Source organism: Rhinatrema bivittatum, chromosome 1 (genome assembly GCF_901001135.1).
Source record: "Rhinatrema bivittatum chromosome 1, aRhiBiv1.1, whole genome shotgun sequence".
Classification (NCBI taxonomy): Eukaryota; Metazoa; Chordata; class Amphibia; order Gymnophiona; family Rhinatrematidae; genus Rhinatrema; species Rhinatrema bivittatum.
In genome coordinates, this window is record NC_042615.1 from 173,975,357 (window position 1) to 173,999,452 (window position 24,096).

The window sequence follows — 24,096 nt, forward strand, 5'->3', positions numbered from 1 at the left end:
AGACTTGCTCTGTATTCTCTTCTGCCTGAAAGTCATCACTGCCAACTACATCAGTGAGTTACCATCGCTCTCTCAGAGCTTTCCCTGGAACCAGGTACTCACTCATTGAGGGCCTATACATTCCAGCTCCTGGGCTTCTATGAGACATTGTGTGAGTGTTACCATCTGGTTCAGTACATGAACTCTGCATACCCTGCCTACTCACTATATTTCAGTTTCTCTACAGCTCAGCCTCCAGGGATCGCTGTTCCAGTATCTGAGGGACTACAGCCCAGCCGGGCATTCCAGCTCACCACTGCCACCTCTGATGGTTCAGTATACTGTTTAATAAAAGAACTAGTATGTGTCTGTTTCCTAACTCTGAGCCTGACCGGTGGTCCCTCTCGGGATCTTCCCCCGGGGGCGTGGTCATCTGCCACTGGTCCAAGGATCCACCCACAACTCTCCTAAATAACATTAGTGCCCCATAGGATTTTCTTCCTTTCTGCTGGAATGAAGACCAGCACTGGCGGCCTATTGTGAACTGTGTTGATGTGAGCTGAGAAGAGACAGAGAGTGTTGGCAGCAAATGTGGTCCTGGGGACAACAATGTACCCTTGCATTCCAGGAGGTTGCAGAAGAGGTGGTTACAATAGTGTCCTATGTTTATAATGGGGTAAATAAATACTGCTGATTAGATAGAAACATAGAAAATAAAGGCAGATATGGACCGCATGGCCTGTTTAGTCTACTCTTTAATAGTGCAGTATTACAAGATGTACCAATTTTAGGCTTTACTTTCACCTCCTTGCATCTAGGGATCTTGTACTTACCCCATGTTTTCATAAATTCTGTTACTGTTTTGGCTTCTGTCACTTCATGTTCTATTGTTCTAATGCTATTAGTCATCTGGAGTTCACAAAATAATAATATTCTCTCTCCCCACTTTGCTCCATCCTCCTTAGCCATTCCATATCTCACTCTCTTTCTATCTTTCACTTATTCTGCCTGTCTGAACACTTTTATCCATCAATTTCCAAATAAAAATGTTGAATAGTGTGGTTTCCGTGTTAGTCCAATTCATCTGATGAAAGGAGTATAATTCTGAAAAGCTAGTCATAAATGTATTAAGTTGGTGTAATAGAAAGTTATCACCTACAACTTGTTTGCTGACTTTTATTTTCCTGTAAATAAAAAAGTTAAATTATAGCTCAAAGGCTATCTAAAATCCAAAAGATTTCTGCAGCCACTAACAATGTTGCTCACTATAACAGCAAAGTCCTCATGCTTATAAATGTCTAGCTAGGTGACAGTTCCTTCATGACTGCTCATTTAAAAAAGAAATAAACAGCCTAATGCTCAAAAGTGATACTCCCTAGGTGCTGTGTAAATCCATTCAGTGCCAAGTGGCAAGAATTGTATTATCAATGTATCCAATACTCTTCAGCTGACTTGTATTAGTCCTAGGAAATACTCAGTAGGTTAAGATGCCTTTTAAAGAACCAACAAAAAATATGTTGCATTACATGAACTTTCAACATTAGACAGGTTTCTTCTTCAAATATGCTCTTTAGCTGACTGGAAGAGGACTTGACAGACTGCTTCAGTAGGGCCAGGGGCGGGTCCTAGCTCTACGGCACACCCTGATTGAACGTACAACATAAGGAAGTCCCTGCCTGCACTTCCTTGCCTTGGCAATCGGATCGGCACTATAAGAGTACTAGTTTGCCTCCACATTCACAGTCTTGTTTCAGTCTTGTTCCAGTCTTGTTCCAGCATCCTACTGTTCCAGCCTTGTCCAGTGTCCTTCTGTTCCAGCGTCTGTCTGTCCTGTCTCCCCAGGTAGTACCGACGGACTGTCTCTCTGGTACTGACCTCGGCCTGCTCCTTGACCATTCTGTTCGCTGCCTGGATCCTGACCTCTGCCTGCCTTATAACCTTGTCTGACCTCTGGAACCTGATCCCTGCTACGTTGACTACTCATCAGACTGATCCTCGGATTCTGACCCCGGCTGCCATTGACCATGTCTCCTGATTCTGGCTTTGTCCCTTGCCTTATCATCGCCTACACTGTACTGGCCTTCCTTGCTTCTCCAGACCTATAGCCTAGTATCTGACCACGCTCCCTTGCTGCTCATGGGCATGCCTCTCTGCTATCTCTCCGGGAGACCCTGCTAGTACCACCTAAGTCCAAGCGGCCTGGGTCCCTACGGGCTCCACACGAGGGGACCATGGGCTTCTAGTGGTGAAGCTCATCCTAGCCTCTGTCTCCTCCTGTGTCCCACCCCCTGGGAGCAGGTGCTTACTGGTCCCTACCAGGGAGCCATTCTCCACTGCTCCAGGACAAGGGTCTACTTCCAAGCACAACTGTGCCAAGGCCATGGACTCAGCGGAGTCTCCCACCTCCAGGGCCCTACCAGGTTTGGCCACCATGATCCAAGAACATCGCAGGGCTTTGGAATCACTAGCCTCTTTGGTGGAAGAGCTTCATTCCCAGCTGTGAGATACAGCTCTGGCCAATCCCGTGGGCCTATCGGCCTCTATGCTACCCAAAGCATCATTGGCGCTCCCTGCACCACCTCGATACAATGAGGACCCACGCTCCTGTCGTGGCTTCCTCAATCAGAGCTTTATGCAATTTGCACTGCAACCCTCCTTGTTCCTGAAGGAAACCACTAAAGTGACCTTCATCCTTTCCTGCCTAGAAGGGAAGGCTCTTGCATGGACCTCTCCATTATAGGAATGCTCTGATCCCATGCTTTCCAAGCTGAGTTTGTTGCTCTCTTAAAGCAGACCTTCAGAGACCCAGGCTGCCAAGCTGTAGGCAGCCATAATCTACTCCACCTCCGTCAAGGGTCACGGACCCCCTCTGAGTATATGGTGGAGATCAGGACCCTGGCTACTGAGCTCGGGTGGCAAGAAGATTGTCTGCAAGCCATCTTCCTAGATGGACTCTCCAGCACTCTCAAAGATGAACTGTCCATCCATGAGACTCCCACATCTCTAGAGGACCTGATTTCCCTCACCGGGAAGATTGACCATCGTCTCCGGCAAAGGCGCCTAGAAGTAAAGGCTTCCCACTCTCCTTCACTGCGTCCCATGCGTGTCCAGAGTCCTCCAGCCAAGACTCCATCACCACCACCCCCTCTTGTGGTGGAACCTATGGAGGTGAACCGTGGGCTACTGTCTCCGAACGAACGTCTCCGTCGGAGGGCCTTTGCCTTTACTGTGGTGCTTCCGGACATCTTTGGCAGTCCTGTCCACTCCATCTGGAAAATTGCAATGCCTGAGCCTGGCGTGGGTCCCAAGCTTAGGTGCTACTGTCACCGGCCCCCAACTCCTGCTTCCAGTCTCTCTGGGCATCGAGGTCCACTCCTTCACCACCACTGCTCTTGTCGATACAGGAGCAAGTGGCAGCTTCATCATGGATGATATTGTCAAGCTTCTGAACATTCTTCTTCAGTCATTAGATGTGAGCCTCCGCATCATCGCCATTCAAGGAGAACATCTTCCAGAGCTCATCCATCGAACAGTGGCTGTCCATCTTGCCATGGGCACTCTCCATGAGAAGGAGATGTCCTTCTATGTGTTAAAATGTTCTACACATCCAGTCATCCTGGGGCTGCCCTGACTCCAGGTCCACAAACCCCAGTTCGATTGGCATTCCCTGCAGTTGGTGCAGTGGGGTTCCAAATGCCAGAAGACATGTCTACGTCAAGTATCTCCAGAAGTCTCTGTCTTGAACTCTACCATCCTATCTGGTTTGCCTACCCAGTATGTTGAGTTTGAAGACATCTTCTCGAAGCAGAAGGCAGACAATTTGCCTCCGCTATGCAAGTTGAATTGCTCCATAGAACCTCTGCTGGGCACGACGCCTTCCAAGGGCAGAACTTATCTATTGTATCATCCAGAAATCCTAGCGATGTCTGAGTATATCAAAGAGAACTTAGAAAAAGGGTTCATTCATCCCTTTGATTCTCCCGCTGCAGCAGGCTTTTTCTTTGTCAAGAAAAAGGATGGCAGTTTACACCCTTGTATTGACTACAGAGGGCTCAATGCCATAACCCGCAAAGACCAGTAACCCCTGCCCCTTATCAGTGAGCTGCTTGACCGCCTTCAAGGGGCATGGAGCTTCACCAAGTTGGATCTGAGGGGTGTGTACAATCTGGTATGCACCCCTCTGGTGCATACCAGAGGGGTGCATACCAGCATTCAACATGAACATGAGGGGTGGAAAACAGCATTCAACATGAGGGATGGTCACTATGAATATATCATGATGCCCTTTTGGCTATGCAATGCTCCAACGGTCTTTCAACGCCTTATGAATGAAATCCTCCGAGACCTCTTGTACTCATTCATAGTCGAATACCTTGACGACATCCTGATCTTTTCCAAAGACCTTGAATCCTATCAAGATCATGTTTGGATCGTCCTCCAACATCTAAGAGAAAAATCACCTTTATGCCAAGTTAGAAAAGTGCCTCTTCAAGCAAAATTGCTTACCCTTCCTAGGGTACATCATATCTGATCGAGGTTTCTCCATAGATCCAGATAAACTCCAGGGGATCCGAGACTGGCCCCAGCCAGTAGGCCTACGTGCCTTAAGAAGTTTCCTTGGCTTTACTAATTATTATAGGAGCTTCATTGCCAATTATTCTACCCTAGCTGCTCCGCTCACCGCCATGACCAAGAAAGGGGCTAACACTCGTGTGTGGACACCCAAAGCACAAGCCGCCTTTCAGACGCTAAAAGAAGCATTCTGTTCCAGTCCTTGTCTTCAGCATCCAGACCCAAGATGCCCATTTGTCATTGAAGTCAACGCCTCTGCAATTGGAACAGGAGCCGTCTTAAGTCATTTTCTCAAATGGGTAAATTGATACATTGCTCATTCTACTCACACAAGTTCTCTCCTACAGAGCAGCACTACACATTGGTGACCGAGAACTTCTAGCCATCAAGTCGGCGCTCCAAGAGTGGCGCCCCTGGTTGGAAGGGGCACAACATAAATTTACCATTTTCACCGACCATAAGAATCTTGAGCACCTTAAAGAAGCTCAACTCTTGAATCCTAGACAAGCCCAATGGGTGCTCTTCTTTGAAAGGTTCAATTTTATTCTACGTTATCGCCCAGCTTCCAAGAACCTCTATGCTGATGCACTATCAAGATCTTTCGAACCAGAGGATGTTCCTGATGTTCCCAGACACATCATAGATCCTGCCTGTGTATCCCTTGCCATGACCCTACAGTTCCAGTTGGGAAAACTGTCATTCCACGAAGATTACGAGAACGAGTTCTGAAATGGGCCCATGATTCCAAGTTGGCAGGACACCCGGGTCATACCAGGACCCTAGAGATGTTGCGGAGATATTACTGGTGGCCCAACATGGTGCAAGACTCTCATAACTATGTAGATTCATGTCCCATCTGCGCCCAACAGAAGTCACCTACCGGATTGCCTTGAGGCCTACTCCAACTGCTTCCAGCACCTGCCGAGCCATGGTCCAGCATCTCAACAGACTTAAGAACATGCCATACTGGGTCAGATCAAGGTCCATCAAGCCCAGCATTCTGTTTTCAACAGTGGCCAATCTAGGCCATAAGAACCTGGCAAGTACCCAAAAACTAAGTCTATTCCATGTTACCGTTGCTAGTAACAGCAGTGGCTATTTTTCAAGTCAACCCAATTAAAAGCAGGTAATGAACTTCTCCTCCAAGAACTTAACCAGTCATCATAAACCTGTCTCCATCCCAGAACGATACCGTAATCTGGGTCATCATCGACCGTTTTTCGAAAATGGGTCACTTTATTCACCTGCCGGACCTCCCATCAGCCCCAGAACTAGCCAAGTTGTTCCTGAAACACATTTTCTGTCTCCATGGACTCCCAAAGGAAATCATATCTGACTGAGGACCACAGTTTGCTGCCTGGTACTGGCGTTCTCTATGCAAAACGTTTAACATTGCCTTGAATTTCATGTCGGCCTATCACCACCAGGCCAATGGTCAAGCTGAAAGGACCAACCGGACCTTGAAAACATTCATTCATTCCTACATGAATGACCAGCAGGACAACTGGTCTGATCTGTTACCCTGGGCTGAGCTGTCGCATAATACCCACATCACTGCTGCCACCGATGTATCTCCGTTCTCTGTGGTATTTGGACGACAACCTCGGCTGCCACTTCCAGTTACTCTGACTGTTCCTTCTCCAGCTGCGCAATTCATGGCCCACACCATTCGCCAGGTGTGGAATCAAGTCAAAGAATGCCTTACTCAGGCCACTGAGCACTCCAAGCACACTTCTGATGTCCATAGACGTCCCGCTCCACTCTTCCATCCTGGTCAGAAGGTGTGGTTAAGCACCCGACACATAAGGTTGAGACTCCCTTCTCATCGCCTGGCTCACAAGTACATAGGCCCATTTCCAGTGCTTCGAAGAGTGGGAGCAGTGTCTTATCAACTTCAACTACCTTGTGCCATGGGCATCCAAAACACATTCCATGTCTCTCTGTTGAAGCCTTTGGTCCTCTCCTGGCCCTCTCATAGAGATCCTTCACCTTCGCGGATCTCTACCAAACCAAATTTGTCACTTCAGGTAAGAGAGGTCCTTGACGTCCGTCAGTGTCGAGGCAGATGGAAATACCTCTTAGCCTGGGAGGGTTATGGGACCGAGGAGAACTCATGGGAACCATCCCACAACATTCTTGATAAAGAGCTCCTCAGGACTTTCCACAGGACCTATCCTGAAAAGCTATGGCCGCGTAGAGGGAGGCCTAGAAGGGGGGGTACTGTTGCATGCCCCGTCCGCACCCGGCTCACGCACGGGCCTGCTCACCTCACTAGCTCCTCTGCAGGTCATGGGTCAGCCTCCCCAGTGACAGCCGTGAGCTCCTCCAGGCCTCGGCATCCCGCGACGTTCGTCGGGACTACCACTGCGCACCAGGCCTCACGCCAGAGTTCGGCATCCCCAGTGGCATTGGCCATGCTCCTACGCATGTGTGCGCAGACCGCCCGGCCTCTTGTAGGGCCAGGGGCAGGTCCTAGCTCCGCGGTGAGCCCTGATTGAACGTACAATATAAGGAAGTCCCTGCCTGCACTTCCTTGCCTTGGCAATCGGGTCAGCACTGTAAGTGTACTAGTTTGCCTCCACGTTCACAGTCTTCTTCCAGTCTTTTTCCAGTCTTGTTCCAGCGTCCTCCTGTTCCAGTGTCCTTCTGTCCTGTCTCCCCAGGTACTAGCTTCAGACAGTCTCTCTGGTTTTGACGTTGGCCTGCTCCTTGACCATTCTGTTCGCTGCCTGGATCTTGACCTCTGCCTGCCTTGTGACCTCATCTGACCTCTGAAACCTGACCCCTGCTTCGTTGACTACTCCTCGGACTGATCCTTAGATTCTGACCCCGGCTGCCATTGACCATGTCTCCTGATTCTGGCTTTGGCCCTTGCCTTGTCATCGTCTACACTGTACTGGCCTTCCTTGCTCCTCCAGACCTACAGCCTAGTGTCCAACCATGCTCCCTTGCTGCTCTTGGGCACACCTCTCTGCTACCTCTCCGGGAGAGCCTGCGAGGCCCACCTAAGTCCAAGCGGCCCAGTCCCTATGGGCTCCACCCGGGGGGACTGCGGGCTTCCAAAGGTGAAGCTCATCCTAGCCTCTGTCTCCTCCTGTGCTCCGCCCCCTGGGGGCAGGTGCTTCCTAGTCCCTACCAGGGAGCCGTTCTCGACTGCTCCAGGACAAGGGTCCACCTCCAAGCACAACATAGGGATCCAGTTTTATCAAGTGAAAGTCAGGCTACAAGAGGAGAATGCCAAGTCAAAAACAGTGTCTCTCTCTCTCTTTTCCTCTCTCTCCTCTCTCTCCTTCCCTTATTACCTAGACCTTTTCCCCCCCGAGTCCTCCTTAGCTGGTATAAAAAAAAGAGTGGGGATTCATGCAGCATCATCCTTCCTCTTCCAGCCCATTTCAGTCTGATGGTTTGAATTTTATAGTGCCCCATAGTCTTGCAGGACCCACCAACACTGCTCATTCAAAGCTTCTACAGTATTTGCATATGGAAACTATAGACAATAACTCATTTCATGCAGGCATTTTTCAAAATAGAGAGAGACTGTTTTTCAACCTATTGGTTTTTCATCATGTCACAAAGAAGGGTATTAGTTGGATGGGGAATTCCCCCAACAGGAGCAGGACCGGACACTTTGGCAGAGCCAGACAGGGTCATCCACCTGACCAGCCAACTCTCCTTTGGATTGAGTCTGCAGGTTCTGGTGGTAGTTAGGGCTTTCCTGAAGCAGTACATGGCTGACAGAGGTCAGGGCAGGCAGCATTCAGATGAAATCAGTGTCCAACAGGAGGTCAATGCAGGCAACAGCTGGAAACAAGCGCTGCAACAGGAGGCAAAGCCTGGGACTAGAGACAGGGAATGGAACTGGAGGCAAGGCAGTCGTGGGAGAAAAGGGCTGGAACGAAGGCCCACAGGGAGCTGGGGGCCACAAGGAGGACCAGGCAGCACAAGGCAATGGACAAGGAATGGACAAGATAGAAGAAGACTATGATTGGACAGGACCATGAGAACAGGACAAAGAATACTTAAACACAGGCTAACAGGAAACTAATGCAAAGCAAAGTGTTTATAATCAAGTAAAGGACAAGACAAGGGAGAAACAGATATGGAAGCCTAGATATGCCACAAGGCAAGGCAGAGCGAGACCACAAGGCCTGAGGGTCACAAGGCAGGGCAAAAAGGCCAAGGTGGCTGAAGTACAAGGCAAGGTGAGCCAATGCAAAGAGCCAAAGTGACTCGATGAAGAGGCACCAAGTTGTGGGAGAGGCAGGGCTAAATAAGGCTGAGCTTGCTGTGTCATGGAGCCATCAAGTGGGTGGCTAGAGTGGAAGAAATCATGGCTCAGTGAGGACTTCTGCAGGTGATGGAGCTGTCTAGCAATTAGATTTGTTACACATCAATGTTCAAAGCAAAAGTGCTGGGTACTTTCTCTGATTGGTCCCTTGCATCTGCTTTTTCTGAAGGTAGCTTTTTCCTGGAACAGTACACGCATAGATTTGAAAATGCCATCCACACCTATATGTTTCCTTACCTGACCAAAACATACACTTGAGACTGCCTTCTCCGAATGTGGCCAAAAGTACACATTCTGGAGCACTGCACATACTCAGCCAACTCGAGGGAGGGCAATTTTTCTGCAGCCAATTCATGCAGGTAAAATACTTTTTAGCCCTATATATCATGTTGAAAATTGCCCTCCCCAATTATTGTTGTGAGAAAGGAGCTTTCATTGATTTACATCCAATTGATGCTGACAAAGTAGCACCACCAGAAATTTTGCAATATGACTCCTGAACTAAAATTAAAAAAAGAAAATAACAACCATGACAGTGAAACATGAGATACTAAACTGCATTGAAAAATATGAAAAGCTATTACCCAACTATTGCTGAATAAAAGAAATTGCTTGGTCAGTCCTACTCAAGTGTACTTGTAGTTACGTATGGACAATGGATACTTTGATTTTGAAATGCAATGACTATTCCTTCCAGTTCATTGGCATGCTGCTTTCAATCCGCTGATTTACAGGAGCCATATAACTGATGCAGTTTTGCATCCCACTATAAAATGGCAGTTGCATGCAATATCACAGAGCTGACAACACATTTTGTCTGCTACTAGAAGTTACAGAAGACTGGTTTGTGTTGCAAAAATTCAGACACATTTAGATACATTTTCAATAGAGCACCAAATGTCCAACTTATGCATGCATTTTACTGCCTGCAAACATATGGTCCATTTTTTCACAAAAGGTACCAAAGTACCTTGCATTTAAATACTGTTTTTTTGTGAACTTAAAAGTACATGGGCATGCTTGCATATTTTTAAACAATGGCATTCAGAATTAAGGTTAGTGGAAAGACTCTCATGCACCTACTTTTTGGAAAATGAAAAGTACACACTTGGTTTCCAAATATTGACTCAGAAACCCCATTCTCTAGGCATCCAAAAAAAAAAAATCCATGCATATTTTGGGGAAGTTAAGAATGCACTTACTTGAATATGGGGTTTAGAAGTACAAAAGATGCCTAAATCTCTGAAAATATACTCCTATGACTCAATTATTATCCGTTTAATACAACTAAGTTAGTTTTAACATATTAAAACATTTATAGCAAAACTAACAAATCTCAGACAGCAAATTCAAAAACTCAAGCCATATTTCAATTTCACCAGCTCCAAAAGAAGGCAAATGTGAGTTATCCTACCGAAGAATATTACACTAAAGTGTAGTGCTACAAAGGATATGGAAACAATGGACTAAAATGCTCCAAACTTTGTGCTGAAATTGAGATTTCTCACAACTACATTTTGGGACTCAGATGTAAATAAGACCAAAAGAAAAGTGACATGCAGAAGCTTCCTAGAGACGACTTTGCAAAAAAAAGTTTTTACACCTCACTTAAGAGTAGTTATCTTTTTCATGCATACTTTAGAACTGTGAACATACTTAATGAGCAGCTTTGCATGAATTTGCATAACAGCCACTCCATTAATTTTGATTTTTTTGTTACAATTCTTTAAGAGTAGACTTACACACAGAAGTTCACTGCATGCCACACCAAAAAGGTTCACTGCATGCCACACCAAAAAAGTCCATGTCAGATGTAAGAAAGGAAAATTGCACCTGAGCCTAACTTACAGGTACAAGTTGCCATTTTAATGTGTAAAGTGGACTTTGCGAAATTCAGAGCACATTAGTACATCAGCCTCAATAATTGCAAATTCAGAGTTAGTTTCTAATGAGATTTGAGGTTTCAGCATAACCGAGAGTGACTATTTCATATCAATTTCTTTCCAAGCCGCTCACATGGTCCTGCAGCGGTTTCCTGAAGGGCTCTATAGGAGGTCTTTGGGAAACCAGGTGCATGCACTGAGAAGTGCATCCAAAATCTCATAGAAAATCACTTCTAACTGAAAGGCTATTTCTTTATTTTAACTTTTATGCAACCTTGGTGAGTACTTCAAATTTGACACCTTACTGTGTTAAAATACTTCTTTGAATGAAAATATTTCTTTAATGGAGAGGCAAGTTACTCCATTGTTTCATGGACAATGGCATGATCCCCTTGTCTAGATTTTCAAAGCAAGAGGCAAAAGATTTTGTTAAGGAAACCTAATCCGATGCTTCTTAGGATGGGTGTTGCTGATAGGATCTTTGTACAGATATAATGGAGCCTATTCAGCAGTGATTTACACACCTAGTCCATGTCCATTTTCTCATTATATGCTATGAGAAAGCAGCTCAGATGTCTAAGAGGTTTGCAAAGCACTCATACATACAGACAAATGATACCATCCATTTTTTCAATTTGAATGTTCACAGAGCAGAATGTCAAAATATACACAATGATGCAAACCTATTTCACAGGTAGTGAAACTGCTGTATCCTCATATTTGTTTTCGTCTCACAACTGGAAAACATATAACATGCAGTCAACTTTTAGACTTGCTAGAAAGACCTCTGGTGGTAATGCATTTAATTGTGTTGTATACAGTACAAGCAGAAGCTGAACAGAATAAAAATGTAGGAAATTACTTACATGTCTATCCCCAGCTATATCTATCACCACCTAAAAAGATATAAAACAAACAGAAAAGAAACAGTTTGTGTCTGCAGAAATAGAGTTATGAATTAACAGCCCCAAGAATATATATAACTCTCCAACCCCTCAGTTTTTTCCCACATTATTTGCAAGCACCTTGAGTAATGAAATGTGCCAGTGATTCATTAAACATCATAGCTGCACTTTTAAAAATGCTGAAGTCCACAAACAGAGAAAACAGAATTCTTAAATGTCCACCCCCAAGGGAGAGCATATTTTTTTGTATTCACATTTTTCAGCTGGTAGACCTGGCACTCCCAGACTGAGTGTCCAAGGACTGGTAGCCTCACCATGAAGGGCACATCTGTCAGGAATTGTGTCCACTAATTACTGTACAAAAAGCCATTTGGGGATGTAACCTTGTACATGAATGGAAGACAACACTAACAGACAAGCTCAGAAGACCTGGCCTCATTTTTTTAGGTCGGGAGTGCCAACATCAGAGCTAAACTTTAGGTTTTTATTAGCTTTAGTAAGGACTCATTCACTAACCATTTTTTTCCCATTCTGATTTAGCGCATAATAAGTAGCGCAGGACGTAGCTGACAGCAGCTCCTTGTCTATCTCACGGAAGGGCTGTCCCAGTTAAAAGAAGGTGGCTTTGGGCTTTGTTGTATCACGCCTAAAGCAGTCTTTGCAAAAAGGGAACATAGCAATTCCCCCGCCCCTCCCCCCCCCCCCCCCCAGGACAACTTGTGTCTCCTAAACAAAGAGATTCATATTAAAAAAAAAAAGCAACCTTGGCCACATAGTTTTGCTGCTACAAGCATTTTGAAAGCATCTCTGACCGAAGAAGATATTTGCCAGCCTAGCTGGTTTAAACCAGATTTCTTATTATAAATATTTAGGAACATTTGAGAGTCAAATGGAAACAGAAAAAAAAAAAAAAACAACAACATGATGGGATGTGAAAAGTTGAAAATTTAAAGAAGGGGACTACAAAATATTTTTAAACAAATACAGTATAATTTGTAGCTGGAAATTCCTTAAGAAGACAAAGGGCTTTATCCAGAGAGACAGTCAAATTTAATGCAGAGGGATAAGTGAGGGGAGCATGTATTATGAACTGCTTGAAGTGGGTTGCTGTTAATTCCTTAATTCTTACTTTACCATGGTCTAGAGTGGCAGATTTGATAGTGGTTTTTTGTGTGTGTGTGTGTGGTGTGTGTGTGTGTGTGTGTGTGTGTGTATGATTTCTGAAAACTGACAAAAGGATTTCTTGCTGCACACAACTTATTATCTACAGCCGTGGTGGGTGAGTTTATCCATTTTTATATACATAGCAAGCATAACCCAACTGATCTAGAAACGCTGAACAGAGATGCCACGTTTGGCTTATACTATTATATTAGCTTACAAGGACAGTATAGGGCATATGCAGTCCCTTTTGTTTCTAATGGCGCACACAGAAGCAAAAATGCTGGCATATACAGAATGGAGCGAATTTCCAGAGGAGTTCCATACATGAATGTAGCATATATCGTAGCAATTTCCAAAAGCTTATTTACTTGCGTAAAGTCTATTGATATGCATTAAAAAAAACAGTTTTACGCACGTAAGTCCTTTTGGAAATGCCTCCTATATGTAGCTCCCACTTTGGGTTCCCACAGTGAGTTATAGTGACAGGAATAAAAGTCCTGGACATTACTGATCACTGGAGAAGTGCATACACAGGGCTGCAGTGAACTGCTTACGTTGTAACTGATTCACCAAGGGGGTTTTCCCATAGACACAAAATGGGAGAAAAGCTTTGATAGATCTGACCCATAGAGACTAAAAATACCACAATTTATGTTGTCCATTTTTAAGATGGAGAAGGATGAGAAGGCAGGTTGTGGAAAACAAGGGATATCTACATGGTATAACCCATGCAGATCCATATTTTTACTTTGGAAATAAATCTATACAAGAGCTACATCAGGTAGCAAAGAAAGGTCCTGCGACCTCCATTTAGCTGACAGACTTACAAATTGCAGCCCCCAGTTGCCCGAAATAGATATTTCTTGGCAGTGCACTAACAGCAGAAGGAACACTTTTAGCAATCAGTTATGAAATTACAGTCTCCTGTCCTACATTCAGACCCTACTCATTATCCTTGCTTCAATAACAGAGGCAGCCATGCAGCTCAAAGAGGAAGCTTGAGTTTGCCTATCCATGCAGCCCCTAGTTTCTTTTACTTACACAGCTCTGGGGAAATGTTCCTGGCTGAGACGGAAATCAGACATATAACCTGCTATTTCAGTGAGTCCACGAGGACTAATGGGCAGTCAGCCCTCTCCAGTTCATCACTGGGTTTCAAAATCTCCCTGGCTTCTGCTGCTGAAGATTTTCTTTTCCTTCTCACTTGGGGGTAATTTTGTAACTGTACATATTGGGGGTAAAGTCTGTCGGGTAGTTTTTACTCACAGGCTGCATCAGTATTCAAAGGGAACATATTCCCATATGGTCCCTTTGAAAATGATGCCAGAAAAACTGCCCACACACATTTGCACCTGCTAAAGTGTGCACATAGTTTTTTTTTCAGGAGAAATTATCCATATCTTCCAAACCTTGGCTCAATCTCACCCACAAGAATGCCTCTTCACACTGTGTATGAGCATGCAGGCCCTACTTGCTTCCTTGTACATGAATATTAGGCAGACCATTTTTTAAAAGCCCATTTCTGTGGGTAAAGGAAGTTTTACCCAGGGAACTGGCTTTGAAAATCTCCCTTTTATCTAACCAAATAACACACTGCACATCAGGGCACACATCTTTTCGGAGCAATTTTCAAAAGCCAGTTATCGGTGCAAATGGCTATTTCCCCTGACTAAAAGCGCTGTCAGAAAATGCTCCCCCCTGTAAATGGGTAAAAGTGCACACATGCAGCTTTTCCCTGCAGAAAGGAGGTGGGATTGGAGGCCGGGGGGGAGACAACAGGACACATCGCTTCAAATTTTCAAAACTACACATGTTGTTTTGCAGGGAAAATAAATATCTGCAGGAAAAGCAGATCCAACTCTCTTCAGCTACGTTTTCCTGCCGCAGTTTTCAAAGGCACAGTATGTGCCTATTTTTCCTTTGAGAACTAGGGCAATGTCCGTGGGGAAAAAGCACCCGTGGACTTTATACCCAGCTGTATAGTTTTGACAATTGCCCTCTCAAAATCATTTCTTCTCCTTTTGACTCTTATGTGGTTCTCCTTTCGAACTAGAAGGTAATTTTCAAAACACTTTACACATATAAAAAGGCCCTTTGAAAATTAGCTTGCAGTCCTACGGGTACAGGGCCGATTGGCAGTCTCAAAATTGCCCCATTAATGCTGTATTTGATATAAATGACAAAAGTTTCACCCAGAAATAAAGGCTCCCTACTTTCTGGTACACATATGGACATGCATCCGTAGTCTATGGACATTCACGTTCATATCCTCATGTCCCTCCACCCCCTACCATCGACATGTCCTGAAAATCTGGTGTGACTTAGACACTACACAGAAGTTACTAGGGATGCACAGAAACATAGGATTCCTTATGCCTTCTTTCCTTAGAAAACGGGCAGGGCAATATTTACTGTAGACAAAATAAAGTCTTCCCTTGGTGAATTTTCAATTGTGTGGTAATCTACAGTAGACTCACATGAGGCAGTGCAATTGCAAATATTTTTTCACATCCTTCACCTATTGCTACTCTCTAGAGATGTGCTTCGGGGAAAAATTTCATATCGGGCTTCGTTTCGGGTCCCTTCCCTGAGGGAATTTCATTTTTCCCGCGGTTCGTGGGTTTATTTTTTCGGGGACCCCAATTAGCTCGCACTAACTCAAAAATGAATTTTTTTCCGAAATTTCAGAAAAAAATTAATCGTTTTTCAGTTCTCACGAACCATTCCATATTAGGCAATTTTGTTGACATTGCCTAATTCAGGGAAAAACAATTGCATATCTGTACACTCATAAATAAAGGTGAAAAAATATTTAGAAAATTTGATGCCCACTGCCAGCCAGAAGTTTTAAAAGCCAGGGAGATTTTTCCTTATAAGGGCTCTGCCTGAATTGCAAAGATGAACATCAAATGTCTCTGGCTGCATAGCAAACAAGACAGACAAAATGTGGGAAACGGTTGCTTGGTAAGGCCATACTTACATCGAGAGTTTTCACTGATTGTGGATTCTAAGATACTAGGCCTCTACACAGTTTAAGCAGGGCCTTACTTCTAACTTTCTTCTTTGGATTTTAGCTCTTTTTTGTTACAGGTAGGAGGACAGGTGTTTACTTATTTTGCTTTATTTTTGCCTTTTTTTGTGTTCCTCTTCTTTCTCATTCCATGCACTCCTGCCTGTCTCCCCTTCCCTCCCTCTTTTCTATCTTTCCTCTCAGTCTTTTTCCAGTCTCTATTCTCTCTTTTCTCTCCTCATTCCCTCTTCTTCCTTCTCTGTAGCCTTTCTTCCCTCTGACCTCTATTCTCCCTGATTCCTTCTCTCCAGCATTATTTCCCCTCCTCTTCCCTCACTCCTCTTTCTCCTCCACCTCCCCTTCCCTGCCCTCTCTTCCTCCAATATCTGTCCCCGCTCCCATTCCCTGTCTCCTTCTAGCCTCTCCTTTTCCACGTGACCTAGCAGCAGGACACGATTGTGGCCCGTGGTAGGGATGTGCAGAGCAAAAGTTTAAGTTCATATGTCCATATGTCCAAAGGGGGTCCCATTTGCGGTCAATATGGACATAAACAGAATTCAATGAGTTGAGTATATGTCCATATGTGCAAATAAAAATTTAAACCCCTCACCCTCCTTAATCCCCCCCCCCCCAAGACTTACCACAACTCCCTGGTGGTCCAGCGGGGTCAGGACGCAATTTCTGACCAACTTTGCAAGGAGCACGTGACGTCGGCGTCACGTGATTCCCCGCGGGGTCGCTTCCGGGATCCTCGTTCGGCCCAAAAGGAACTTTTGGCCAGCTTGGGGGGGCCTCCTGACCTTCCCAAGCTGGCCAAAAGTTCCTTTTGGGCCGAACGAGCGTTCCGGCGCGAACCCGCGGGGAATCACGTGATGCCGCGTCACTCCGACGTGGCGCCGACGTCACGTGCTCCTTGCAAAGGATTTCAGAAATGGCGTCCTCACTCCTCGCTGGATCACCAGGGAGTTGTGGTAAGTCTTTGGGGGGGCATTAAGGAAGGTGAGGGGTTTAAATTTTTATTTTGGATCAACCATCGCGATTTCCAACTTATTCAACATAGCTATGTTGAATAAGTTGGAAATCCGATCGTTTATGTCTCATCACTTTTTTAAGTTAAAAAAAAAAAATAAGTAGTGTTTTACATTTATGTTCAATACGAATGCACACCCCTAGCCCGTGGTAAATCAGCTCAGGTCTGGGCTGACCACAGTGGTAGACTTGCTCCCAGGCTGGCCATGGCAGCTTCACTTGGGCCCAGGGCGGCATCAGACACCAAGTTTTAGGCACCCCAAGTAATTTGGCATCCGAAAGCTTTACACCTTGTCCCCGGTTTATGAAAATATAGTGCATTTCATTATGAAAGATAAATCTACAGTTAATAGAAGTGTGGCAGATCCTCCCGGTCTGCAACATTTCCTGTCCTTTAGTGGCAGACATTCCGTCCCACCAGGAGGCTTTGGATTGGGTGACTGAGTGCTATTTAGCCCAGCCATTTTAAGTCTCAGTGGGAGAGGAGCTGCAGAGTAAACGTATATTTTCCACTCTCTGGTAGGGCTTTACAGCCTTAGCCGAAGGAGTTTTCTTTTCAAAGAGACATCTCACCATGCACTCCCTGCCAGAGGGTCCTTCTTATTATTGACAGTGAGATAGACTTTAAGCCTGAATCCCTTTAGGAGCAAAGGGGCTCTTTTAGAGAGGACCAAAGACCTGTGCGCCTTCTCTACTCCCTAGGTAGGCAAGCACCAGTGATGGATCCTGCTGCGAGAGACTGTGAGGGCAGAGGAGACCTCCAGTTTACCATTTGAAAGCATTTTTGTGAACTTCAGAGTAGCGGAGAGACTTTTTGGATTCCCCCTTCCCCACTGGGATTGCAGTGCTGAGGAGTAGCCTGATCCCCCGATTTTTCCACAAGAGGAATCACCAGAAGTAACAGCTAAGGAAGAGAGCAACTGAATCAAAGGAAGAGAGTACAAGAGAAGGAGATCTCATCTGGATTTCAACCTAAGGAATCAGGATAGGCTAGAGGATGACGGGAGAGAAGATGTCTAAAGGTAGGATTTTTGGAAAGCAAAGGGGGCCCCTCCACAAGGATTTCCACAGCACAGCCACTGGGAGAGTAAGCGCATTTAACATCACCATGGGCTCTTCCCAGAGGTCTGTAACAAGGACACCTACCAACACAGAAAGAAACCCTGTAAGTACAGTCAGATGTACACTCATCAATTTGGGCAATGGATTTTATTTAACTTTAAGAATCATTAAGCTTTATTTTAACACCCAGACCAGGTCCTGTCTGAGTTCTTACAGTCTCTCACCTCATGAGAAGCACTTAAAGTACAGCACACACACTTGACGACCTCTTTTTATCATCTGGGCCAAAAGCAAGAGATTCCCCCCATAAAAAGGAGACCCCCCTCCCCAAGGGATTAAGAGTCAGTGTGGGAGTGAATGGTTAGCTGGAGCAACCCAGAAGATATAAATAAGATTGTGTGCCCTTGGGACTTAAAACACCCCACTAGCATTACAGAAGGTAATACACTGATGCACATCTCTGTAAGCTTCTGCATTTGGTAGGGAGAAAAAGAGTTTAAGAGACCTATGAGGTTAGGGGGCAATTTTAAAAGGCATTTCTCCTGGTAAAGGTGTTTTACGTGCAGAAATGGGTTGTTTGAAAATTGCCTACCTACCCTCTCTGTATGTGTGTATTTCCAGCAGATGAGCGTTCCTGTAAGTGGAGTCAAAGAAGAGTTAGCATTTACATGCAAATGTGCAGAATTTTGCCAGAAAAAGGAGGTCAGGGGTCTGTTTGTGAACTTTTTCTGACCCAGTTTTCTGTAAGTTGTCCTCTAATGCCTAGTGTGCACAATAAATAGGCCTCTGAAGAAGTTAGTATGTATATGCTAAAATTAAATTAACCCACATTCATGTCAATAAACAAATTATCAGATGAAAATTAGGCTTCAGTGTAGGGCTTCCCAAGCTTGCCCCAGGGACCCAACAGTCGGTTTTTCAGGATAGCCACAATGAATATGCATGAGATAACTTTGCATATCATAGAGACTCGCCATATGCAGTGGGGTCCCCGGGATAGGTTTGGGAAGCCCTGCTTTAGTGGGCATGTGGAAAATAGCATTGTGTGCTTTCCTCTCCATGTGCTCTTTAGTGTGTGCTCACTATCACCAAAGTTTAACACCACCTCAGACCAGATGATAGTATTTTTAGTGTGCCCACTATATTTAAAGGGCTCAGCTACCAGCAAATATTCTGGCTGAAAGATGAAAGTGATATATAAGCGATGACATTGTAAAAGCTTACCCACAAACCTTTTAAACTACAACATATCTTCCTCCACTTCTCTTTGGAAAAGAAAAATATACCAATTCACACTTTAGATCTTTCTAAACAAATCCACATTTACTGACACAACAAAAATATATATCCAAGTAAAAGGTTAACATTTGATAAGCGGCATTCAAACACTCATGTGTAGTTCACAGTGATCAAGTCACAGTGGTTTTATAGTTTCTACTAAAGAGCTATTCCATAGTTTCAATAAACAAGATTGATCACGATGTTCATTGCTATTTATCTTCTGTTTTGTAATTCCAAAAACCACTGCAGGTATTCTAAGCCTGGGTCTCTAAGATAAGAACATAAGATCTTGCCATACTGTGTTAGAGAAAGGGTCCATCAAGCTCAGTATCCTATTTCCAATGGTGGCTAATCCAGGAAACAAATACATGGCAAGATCCCTAAGAGTAAATAGATCCCATGCTGCTATCGCACATGATAAATCTATTTCTTAAGTCTACTTGGCTAATAACAGTTTATTGACTTCTCCTCCAGGAATTTGTGCAAACCTTTTTTTAAACCCAGCTATGCTAACTGCCTTAACCACATCCTCCAGTAATTAATTTCAGAACTTAATTGTACATTCAGTGAAAAACAATTTTTCTCCGATTTGCTTTGAATGTGCTAATTAAAACTTCATGGAGTGCTCTCATGTCTTTGTATTTTTTGAAAGAGTAAATAACTGATTTACATTTAGCTGTTCATTTACACTCATGATTTTATAGACCTCTATCATATCCCCCCCCCCCACCCCCCATATGTCTCTTCTCCAAACTGAATAGACCCGGTCTCTTTAGACTTTTCTAGTAGAGGAGACAATTTATCAATTTGGTTGCCCTTCTCTGTACCTTTTCCAATGCAACAATATATTTTTGGAGATGTGGCAACCTGTGCTCTGTGTGGCCTCACCATGGAGCAATACAGGGGCATTATGACATTTGCAGTTTTATTCTCCATTCCTTTCCTAATAATTCCTAACATTCTGCTTGCTTTTTTGTCTGCCATAGCTCTCTGAACTGAGATCAACAATTCTTTATGTTTGAATGCAGATTTATTTATAGAAGGTTCTGAAGCCCTCCCAGATTGGGTCATCCTGCCATTCTAGCTCCAGCTAAAGGTGAGCACTGGTTCAGGAGCAGCCACTTGCTCCTCAGGTCTCCTTGGGGCCCCCTCTACATATATCTTCCAGTTTACAAAACAGGAGACCACTGAGGCTAAGGCCAGAACATTTGCCAACACTACAAGGTGTCATAAGAGGTATATGGGCACTACAAAGCACTCATAGATGGTATATAGTCACATGTTGGTACCTTTCAGAATCAGGAATGTCAGACTTTCCACTCTGATGTTAATGGGATGGATGTGCCAGTTCTCTCATATGAGTATGTGGCACAACATCCAGAGTATGATATGATCACGGCCTTGCTCTGATTCCTCTACACTTTCCTTCTCCTCCTCTGTTGCCTCTACCTCCTTGGCAAATACCTGGTTTTGCCTCTCCTGAAAGTCCATTCTCTGCTATCACTTTCTTCTGAGGTCCAGATGCTCTCCCTTTTCTGCCCTCAGCATTGACAACCAGCCTAATGTGTTAAGTATACTTTTGTCCAGCAAGGTAGCTGAGCCCATGAGGAAAAGAGGAGTGTGTATGCTCAGTTTAGCACATACTTGCTGCTAATCTGTGTAGCATCTACATGCTATTTATCAGTCAGTCAGATATAGCTTAGGCATGTTTCACAAAAAGCCTTAACACATGCCATAAGCACCATAACGCATGATGTGATGCAAATTTTTAAAAGGGGAGGAGTCCAGGGCGGGATTTCCAAAAAAAGTGGGCTGACTTTGCACAGCCATAATGCACAATATTGCCAAAATAGCTATACCTTTTTCAATTGTGTTAAGCTGTACAATATGCCCATAACACAAATTTTTTTCCAAATTCCATTGTGGGTATTTTGAGAGAGAAAACGAAAGAGAGAGCACCTCTAGGGTGACAGTATAGTAAGCAGCTATTTATGCTACTATAGGAGGCCCACCTAGTAACTCAAGGTGAGGTTTAGGTAGTATTGTAGGGGTTAGGGGGCCACTTTTACATGCAGAGTGAGATGTACAAACAGAACAATACACTCTTGTGAAAATTTGATGTCCTTCGGAGTGAGGAAACTCACACAACGATGAGATTTGTATAATGTTCTCTCAACCTAGCTTGATGGAACTCTCTACTACAAATTTCATCTTTACAGCAATTTAATAAATCCAGCTACTAATTTGTAAAGAGGAGTCCATTCATGAGTCTGTTCAATTAGAAAACAAAAATCCTCCACAACCCAAGTCGAAATTTGCAATCACTTTCAAAATTCTCAAGGATAAATTTACATAGTATAAAACACTGCAAAATAGGTTCACAGCGATGTCTGATATTTCTTGAACTTTGATGATACCAGAGGTTTTGAGTACAAAGCAAATTTTGACTTTTCACACTAGAAAACATAAAACTTAGGTCAAAATAAGGAGAAACATATTTTCAGTCACCACTAATAGAGTTAGAAAGAAAAAGACATTTTGATATAAATACATACTGAAAGTCAGGCACAGATTATAATCTACCCCTAGGGAAAATCTGTGCAAAAAATATTAAAATTCTGCACACAATGTTTTAAATTTCTGCATATATCAAAATAATACAATATAGTCACTTTGGAGGTACTTTTCAAAAGGTTTTTATATGTATAAATCGAGTCTGCATACATAAATTGGCTTTTGAAAATTGCTACTTTTACATGCGTAACTCCTTTGAACATGTACTCCATGGAGATGAATTTTCAAAAGGTGTTCCACATGTAAATGGACTTTATGGGCCGGATTTTAAAAGGGTTATGTGCATAAGGTATGCATAAGGTAGGGGCCAATTTAAAACTCCCCTGCGCACGCCAAGCCTATTTTGCATAGGGTCGGTGGCGCAAGCCCCAGGACGCACGTAAGTCCCGGGGCTTGCAAAAAGGGGCAGTCGGGGGCGGGGCCAGGGGGCACGGTTTTGGATCAGGGGCATGTTCGGGGGCGTGTGGGCGGTCCGGAGGCATGGCTAAGTGCCCCAACACAGCGGCCTGTGTCGGGGCCTGCCTCGCCGGCGCGCGTAAGTTACTACTGCCCGGAGGCAGTAGTAACTTTTAAGATAAAGGTAGGGGGGGGGGGTCTAGATAGGGCCGGGGGGGAGGGGGGGTTAGGTAGGGGAAGGGAGGGGAAGGTGCGGGGGGGTGGAAGGAAAGTTCCCTCCGAGGCCGCTCCAAAATCGGAGCGGCCTCGGAGGGAACTTTTGTTCGCGCCTGATGCGCGAACAAAAGTACGCGCGTGCGCGCTCTCTTTTAAAATGTACCCCTATATGCATAAATGGTAGGGATGTGCAGAGCAAAATTTTATGTTCATATTTTTTATGTCCGAAAGGGGGTCCCACTTGCGGCCAATATGGACATAAAAAAAATCCAATGAGTTGGGTATATGTACATATGTGCAAAAAAAAAATTTAAACCCCCTCACCCTCCTTAATCCCCCCCCCCAGACTTACCACAACTCCCTGGTGATCGAGCGAGGAGTGAGGACGTCATTTCTGCAATCCTTGGCGAGAAGCATGTGACGTCGGTGGCACGTCGAGTGACGCGGTGTCACGTGATTCCCGGCTCGTTCGCGCCGGACGGCTCGTTCGGCCCAAAAAGAACTTTTGGCCAGCTTGGGGGGGCCTCCTGGGGGTCAGGAGGCCCCCCCAAGCTGGCCAAAAGTTCTTTTTGGGCCGAACAAGCCGTCCGGCGCGAACGAGCCGGGAATCACGTGACACCGCGTCACTCGACGTGCCACCGACGTCACATGCTTCTCGCCAAGGATTGCAGAAATGACGTCCTCACTCCTCGCTCGATCACCAGGGAGTTGTGGTAAGTCTGGGGGGGGGATTAAGGAGGGTGAGGGGGCCTCCTGACCCCCCCAAGCTGGCCAAAAGTTCTTTTTGGGCCGAACGAGCCGTCCGGCGCGAACTCGCCGGGAATCACGTGGCGCCGTGTCACTCAGACGCGACGTCACGTGATTCCCGGCTCGTTCGCGCCGGACGGCTCGTTCGGCCCAAAAAGAACTTTTGGCCAGCTTGGGGGGGTCAGGAGGCCCCCCCAAGCTGGCCAAAAGTTCTTTTTGGGCCGAACGAGCCGTCCGGCGCGAACGAGCCGGGAATCACGTGACACCGGCGTCACTCGACGTGCCGCCGACGTCACATGCTTCTCGCCAAGGATTGCAGAAATGGCGTCCTCACTCCTCGCTCCATCACCAGGGAGTTGTGGTAAGTCGGGGGGGGGGGGAGATTAAGGAGGGTGAGGGGGTTTATATTTTTATTTTGGCTCAACAATCGCGATTTCCCACATATCGAACATATCTATGTTCGATATGTGGGAAATCCGATCGTTTATGTCGAATCAATTTTTTAAGTAAAAAAAAAATATGAGTTGCGTTTTACTAATGCGGTCAATCCGAATGCACACCCCTAATAAATGGGCTTTTGTAAATTGCTACAATATATGCTACTTTTACACATGTAACTTCTTTGAAAGTTCACTCTTTTTTGAATAATAATGAATTTAAACTACCATACAACAAAAATGTCATTTCTCAAAGATTCAGTATTTAAAATGTTTGGGTGCAGAATTCCCCCAGGAGTACTGTAAAAGAACACCATAAATAGGGTTTCTGATTTTTAAAGATATTAATTTGGCAACTTGCGAAGCTGGATAACTCTGAGCCAAATTCTTGCAGTTGGCAAAAGTTGTGGTAACACAAATGCCAGTATTGGTGGCAACAACACTGCTGCCTATGGCTCCTCTCAGACTTGGCAGACTGGCAAATTAAAAATCCACCAAAACAAAGAAGCCCTTCCACAAGGCAGTGCATTTCTCATCCCCATCCCTCGCTTAC

The 24,096-nt window shown here is 44.8% G+C and overlaps 1 protein-coding gene across 2 annotated transcripts in view; it reads right to left on the reverse strand.

The window, feature by feature from the left end:
• PCDH7 (protocadherin 7) overlaps positions 1-24,096 on the reverse strand; it is a 1,075,646-nt gene that overhangs the window by 722,794 nt on the left and 328,756 nt on the right. For both annotated transcript variants that reach the window (XM_029589703.1, XM_029589693.1), the window contains exon 2: positions 11,589-11,618. In XM_029589703.1, the coding sequence (XP_029445563.1) occupies positions 11,589-11,618 (30 nt within the window). The remainder of the gene's footprint in view (positions 1-11,588; positions 11,619-24,096) is intronic.